Source organism: Vipera ursinii (genome assembly GCF_947247035.1).
Source record: "Vipera ursinii genome assembly, chromosome: Z".
Taxonomy (NCBI): Eukaryota; Metazoa; Chordata; class Lepidosauria; order Squamata; family Viperidae; genus Vipera; species Vipera ursinii.
In genome coordinates, this window is record NC_139517.1 from 12,657,350 (window position 1) to 12,664,338 (window position 6,989).

Here is a 6,989-nt window from a genome sequence, read left to right on the forward strand (position 1 = left end):
AGGTTCTATCCAAAAAAGGTGCCGGAACTCCGTTCTGAGCGTTCTATGAGAAAAAAAGCCCTGTATCTATCTATCTATCTATCTATCTATCTATCTATCTATCTATCTATCTATCTATCTATCCATCCATATCTATCTATCTATCTATCTATCTATCTATCTATCTATCTATCTATCTATCTATCTATCTATCTATCTATCCAGTGCTTTTTTTGTAAAAGGTGCCAGAACTCACACACGTCATACAACCCGCCTTGCCTACCCTACAAGGTTCTATCCAAAAAAGGTGCCGGAACTCCGTTCTGAGCGTTCTATGAGAAAAAAAGCCCTGTATCTATCTATCTATCTATCTATCTATCTATCTATCTATCTATCTATCTATCTATCTATCTATCTATCTATCAATCCATATCTATCTATCTATCTATCTATCTATCTATCTATCTATCTATCTATCTATCTATCCAGTGCTTTTTTTGTAAAAGGTGCCAGAACTCACACACGTCATACAACCCGCCTTGCCTACCCTACAAGGTTCTATCCAAAAAAGGTGCCGGAAACTCCGTTCTGAGCGTTCTATGAGAAAAAAAGCCCTGTATCTATCTATCTATCTATCTATCTATCTATCTATCTATCTATCTATCTATCTATCTATCTATCCATCCATATCTATCTATCTATCTATCTATCTATCTATCTATCTATCTATCTATCTATCTATCTATCTATCCAGTGCTTTTTTTGTAAAAGGTGCCAGAACTCACACACGTCATACAACCCGCCTTGCCTACCCTACAAGGTTCTATCCAAAAAAGGTGCCGGAACCTCGTTCTGAGCGTTCTATGAGAAAAAAAAGCCCTGTATCTATCTATCTATCTATCTATCTATCTATCTATCTATCTATCTATCTATCTATCTATCTATCCATCCATATCTATCTATCTATCTATCTATCTATCTATCTATCTATCTATCTATCTATCTATCTATCTATCTATCTATCCAGTGCTTTTTTTGTAAAAGGTGCCAGAACTCACACACGTCATACAACCCGCCTTGCCTACCCTACAAGGTTCTATCCAAAAAAGGTGCCGGAACTCCGTTCTGAGCGTTCTATGAGAAAAAAAGCCCTTGGCTGAAAGGAAAGGTGTCCAAACCTGGCAACTTTAAAAGACTTGCGGACTTCTTTTAATGCTCCGAATTTTTCTGGCTGAAGAATTCTGGGAGTTGAAGTCCACAGGTCTTAAAGTTGCCAAGGTTAGACACCCCTGGACCAGAGTTTTCAAAATTCCAGCCAGCAGTTTTGGGAATTCTGGAGGGGCCCAGACTAGGCAACTAGTCTACCAACTATTAAATGCTGCCATTATTACCTCCCCAAAAATCTAGGGCAGTTTGGTATTTCCTGCATGATAATTTTAAGCACTTATAAATTCTAAGTGCCATTCTGACTCTATGTAGACTGAGGGAAAATAGCAGCAACTAATCACATCACAGCAACCCAGAACATTCTACATTGAAGTATTTGGGTCGAATGGTCTTTTCAAATACTATGTTCTATTTTTATTCAGATTTCCCATTTTGGATTATAATTCATACTGTGGCCTCTGATGTGCTTCACATCTGCAAATACATACAATTTCCCAGCAAAAGTTTTGCTCTAGTTTTCTCTCTCTCTCTCTCTCTCTCTCTCTCTCTCTCTCTCTCTCTCTCTCTCTCTCTCTCTCTCTCTCTCTCTCTCTCTCTCTCTGAGACGATGAGTTCTAGTACTGCCTTAGGCATGAAAGCTGACTGGGTGATTTTGGGCCATTCCCCCTCTCTCAGTCCAACCCACCTCACAGGGTTGTTGTGTGGAAAATAGGAGGAAGGAGTATTAAGTATGCTTGCCACTTTTGAATTATCTATAATGAATAATAAAAGTGGGATAAAAGAAATCTGATTTTTTTTACCTCAGTTCTTTAAGTAGCTGACTCCTATTGAGAAATCAGATTATTTTTAATGTTCTTGAAAGTTTATGCATTTTATTTAATAAATTTATATGCTCTCCTCATCTCATGCACATGGCTCTGGGTGGCTGACAATTAAAAACAGAATAAATACACCTACCAAAATGATAAACAGAACTAACATAAAATAGCAGACGAGGACCCTCAAGTGTATCCCACAATCAATATATGCAAGAAATCGATTCGCTCACACTATGAGGACCCCAGGCTTGATGCAAGACCAGGTTTTAAATGTCTTGTGAAAGTAGGATCAGGGCAAATCTGATGGGGAGGCGGGGAGGAATTATATTCCAAAGAGGGGCCCCACAACACAAAAGAATCTTTTCTACAATAAACAGTCTGGCAAACTCTGGTCTCATCTAATCTCCTAATGACCGATTCCAGTACCCAAAGAATAACAGGATAAACAGAGTTGGAAGGGGTCTTGGAGGTCTTCTAGTCCAACCCTCCTACTCAAGCAAGAGATTCAAGCAAGAGCAACCTTGGCTCTTTTAGGACTCGTGGACTTCAAATCCCAGAATCCCTGAACCAGCTATGCTGAGGGGAAAGGGAGAGGTTTCCAAGCATGGCTCAGCATGGCAACCTCTCCCTTCCCCTCAGCATGGCTGGCTCAGGAATTCTGGGAGTTGAAGTCCACGAGTCCTAAAAGAGCCAAGGTTGCCTACTCCTGGGTTACGCTGGCTCAGGAATTCTGGGAGTTGAAGTCCACGAGTCATAAAAGAGCCAAGGTTGCCTACTCCTGGGCTACGCTGGCTCAGGAATTCTGGGAGTTGAAGTCCACGAGTCATAAAAGAGCCAAGGTTGCCTACTCCTGGGCTACGCTGGCTCAGGAATTCTGGGAGTTGAAGTCCACGAGTCCTAAAAGAGCCAAGGTTGCCTATCCCTGTTCTATACCATTCTGGATAAATGGTTGTCCAGTCTCTTCTTAAAAACGTCCAGTATTGGAGCACCCAAAACCTCTGGAGGCAAGCCATTCCACTGATTAATTGTTCCATCTATGAGGGACTTCTAGGGTGGAGATGTGGCTTTTGCATTTGTCCTTAGCCAGAAATCCCTGGCCTCTCACATTTTTATGGACACATCTCCTATATCCCTTGCATTCTCCCCTGACCCACAGCCTTCCAGCTCTCCACCCCACAGCCAGGTCCTTCCTTTCCATACCCCTCTCTTTGCCAGCCAGTACAGCCTCTCATCCTCAGATTATCCTTGGACAGAAGTGGACGAGGGCGTCAGAAGGAGAACACTTTGGAAATCCTAATTAGAAAAGGGGGACTATTTAGCTGTTTTTCCAGCCGCTTTCTGGGATGGCATAAAAAAAAGGGGGGAAATGGGATGAAGAAAGGTCTCTCTCATTCCTGCTCCTTTTGGTCTGATGTCACGGGGCAGAAATGCGTCTAGGGAAAAACCACAGAGGGAGAGGCAGGAATGCAATGCGCTGGAAGGGAGGGTAAGACATGGAAAGGGGCGGGAGAGGAGGGAAAGAGACGGGGGGGGGCAGGGAAGCCATCAGTCAACTTCTTCGGAGCCTGGATCCGTCACCCCGATGTCCCAGTCAGAGGATCCCATTGGAAAATCCACACCAGATCAGCAACTTCGTTCTCATTTTATTTCCTACTGTAATCCTGCCCAGCTTCCTCTAGCCATCACTGCATCTCCACAACAGTCCTGCAAGGAAGGCTAGGCTGGGCTAGGAGCTAACCACCAATCCAGATCACTGGATGGCTTTCTGAGGCCACTTTGCAAGAATTTTGCAAAAGGTTAGGGCCCAGTTCAGGACCCCGAGTCTTTACCCACGAGCATGCATTACGGGATGAGGCAAGCGAGCTCCATCTGACCTCGACACCGGACTGTGAAAGTCCTCCTCCCAGCCCTATTAAATGATGGTTTGATCTCCTGCACATAAGAAGATTCCCTGGGGTGTTTGTATCACCAGCGTTTCTCAGTATCAGCCACTTGAAGATCTGTGGACCTCAACTCCCACCACCGCATAGTGGCACAGTGATTAGACTGCACTATTGTAGGCTCATTCCCTGCTTGCTGCCAGGAGTTCGAGTCTCACCGGCTCAAGGTTGACTCAACCTTCCATCCTTCCAAGGTCTGTAAAATGAGGACCCAGATTGTTGCGGGGGGGGGTGCATATGGTGACTCTGTAAACCGCTTAGAGAGGGCTGCAAAGCACTATGAAGCGGTATATAAGTCTAAGCGCTATTGTCATTGCTATTCCCAGCCAGCAAATTCTGGGCTTTCTTTGAAATCCATACATTTTCAAGTGGCCAAGTTTGCCAAACGCTAATTCAGACCAACAGGCAGAAAGTCTGCATCTCGTTCCAGATGAAAACCATTTGAGGATGCCAACGACCAAAACCAATGGAAAACTGCGAGCTTAGGTCAGGAACGGAGGGGCAGTGGGGGAAAAGAAAAACCAAACAGATGCTAAGAATCCTCTTTGAGGGTTTGGCAACTGCTGCCTTGGAATAGGCCTCCCCAGCCTTACGTTGCACAACCTCCACTAAGAAGCAGGAAGTGATGGGCTTTGTAGTCTCTGCACAGGGTCAGACTGGGTAAAATTTAGGTCTGAGCTCCAGTGGCAGCTTCCAAGGAAATTGGAAGACAATGCAAGTGGTATTTTACAGCATCAAAATACCTTTTGAAGTGATGGATCCAGGACTTAATTTTTCCCCCTGTTTTCTGCCAAGGCAAAGGTAGGTGTGTGTGTGTGTGTGTGTGTGTGTGTGTGTGTGTGTGTGTGTGTGTAAATTCTCTTGTAGGATGCACAAGGCAGGGGACGAGAATGAAGGCTGTAAAGCAAGCTGGTCTAGCAGGCTGGTTCAGCAATTCCGCAAAGCCACAGGAATACGCTGAGAAATAGCATTCCTTCCTTCTTCAGAAGGGAAGGGCTGAGGAAAGGCACCGTATCCTCTCCTCCCCCCATTCTGCCCCCCCCGCCAGCTATAAGGATGAGGTAGAGGCTGGGAGAGGCCCCGGAGAAAGGCAAAAGACCACAAGAGGCCACGGGTGTGGGAACCCGCAATCCGGCAAGTTTGCAAAGCAGGAACAGCCCCATTCACACGTGATGGTTCCCTCGAGGATGTCAGGCGAATCCTTCGACATATTAAAAACCTGGACTCTAGGGTGAAAGGCAAACCCGGGTTCGCAAACGCGCGTCCAACGCAGCAGTCCCATCCCGGCTTGCAGACACAGTCCCACGTTCTCGTTCAGCAGCTAGACAGTTCCCACCCCCGCCGCCCTTCTCTGGCAAGGGCAAAAGGGAGGTGACCCTCATGCAACGCGTGAAGAAGTCTCAGAGGAAAGGGGGATCCTGCCAGGGGGGGTTAGAGAAGGGCGTGGGATTAGGTTTTGGGAAAGGGGAAGAAAAAAAAATAGTTGAGTGCCAAAATAAAAACCGCGGCCGTCGTTGCGCGAAAGAAAAAAACACGAAGCGAGGCAGAGAGAAAAAGAAAAAAAAAGTGGAATTTGCGGGTGGGGGGGGGGAGAGAGAAGCCGTGCAGCGACGGCATTAGCCTCTCCCTCCCCCCCCACCCCCTCCCGCCCCGTTTGTAAAATAAAAGAAGGAAGAAAAGAGCGGAAAGAAAGTCGAGGGAACAGCAATAAACGAAGGCGGGAATGTTAAGGAGGGAGGGAGGGAGGGAGGGAGGGAGGGAGGGAGGGAGGGAGGGAGGGAGGGAGGGAGAAAGAAAGAAAGAAAGAAAGAAAGAAAGAAAGAAAGAAAGAAAGAAAGAAAGAAAGAAAGAAAGAAAGAAAGAAAGAGGGAGGGAGGGAGGGAGGGAGGGAAGGAAGGAAGGAAGGAAGGAAGGAAGGAAGGAAGGAAGGAAGGAAGGAAGGAAGGAGAAGAAAGAAAGAAAGAAAGAAAGAAAGAAAGAAAGAAAGAAGGAAGGAAGGAAGGAGAAGAAAGAAAGAAAGAAAGAAAGAAAGAAAGAAAGAAAGAAAGAAAGAAAGAAAGAAAGAAAGAAAGAAAGAAAGAAAGAAAGAAAGAAAGAAAGAAAGAAAGAAAGAAAGAAAGAAGAAAGAAAGAAAGAAAGAAAGAAAGAAAGAAAGAAAGAAAGAAAGAAAGAAAGAAAGAAAGAAAGAAAGAAAGAAAGAAAGAAAAGAACGAGAGCGCCGTCCGGGAAGAAAAGAGAGGGAGGAAAAAATGACGAGCGGGCATGCAAAAAAGAAGGGAAGATCGGCCGGGAACTCGCTGGAAAAGAAAAAAAGGAAAAGGAAAAAAGAAAAAAAGCAAGCCGAGTGGCGAAGGGGGAAAAGGCGGGGAAGGGGCGAGAGAAAGAGGTGGAGACCCAAAGGACGCGGCGGCGGGGGAGACGGGGGCTCCCGCCGGGCGCTTCTTACCCAGATCGTCCATCACGGGCCGGCGAGGCTGGGTCCGGACTCCGGGCCGGCAGTTGCAGGCTGGGCGGCCCCCGCCCCAGTGACGCGCCTTCCCGGAGCGAGGCTCCGCGCTCTTGCCGCGCCCGCCAAGCCGACTTGGCTGAGTTGCCGCCGCCGCCGCTGCAGTTGCGGGTGACCATTTATGGCAAAGGGGATTCGCGCTTGGGCAGGAAGGATGGACGCGCCCCCCCCCTCCACTCCACTCCACTCCGCCTCGACACGGACACAAACACACACACGCGCGCGCGCGCGTCGCGCGTCGCGGCCTCGCGTCCACTCCGGGGAAGATGGTTAAATAGGGGCAAGGGAACGTCAGCCCATCCAAGCGCCCCCTCCCGCCTCCCCAAACAGGACGCCCCGCTCCTAGGGACTTTTTGGGGGGTGATGGGGGGGGGAAAGAGGGGTTGATCTAGACTTGGGTCGTCTCTCTCTCTCTCTCTCTCTGTGTGTGTGTGTGTGTGTGTGTGTGTGTGTGTGTGTGTCTGTGTGTATCATCTCATGTTAACGTAAGCTGATTAGTGTATCTTTAAAATGACAATAAAGTTATTCTATTCTATTCTTATTCCTATTCTATTCTAATTCCTGTTCTATTCTATTCTA

At 46.8% G+C, this 6,989-nt stretch overlaps 1 protein-coding gene across 1 annotated transcript in view; it reads right to left on the bottom strand.

Moving 5' to 3' along the window:
- The window catches only part of LOC310649980 (paxillin-like), a gene marked incomplete at its 5' end in the record, with an annotated part of 14,784 nt that extends 8,255 nt beyond the window's left edge, over window positions 1-6,529 (bottom strand). The window contains 2 exons of the mRNA XM_083378813.1: window positions 5,163-5,281; window positions 6,351-6,529. Of these exons, the coding sequence (XP_083234939.1) occupies window positions 5,163-5,281; window positions 6,351-6,529 (298 nt within the window). The remainder of the gene's footprint in view (window positions 1-5,162; window positions 5,282-6,350) is intronic.
- Between the last annotated feature and the right edge of the window lie 460 nt (window positions 6,530-6,989).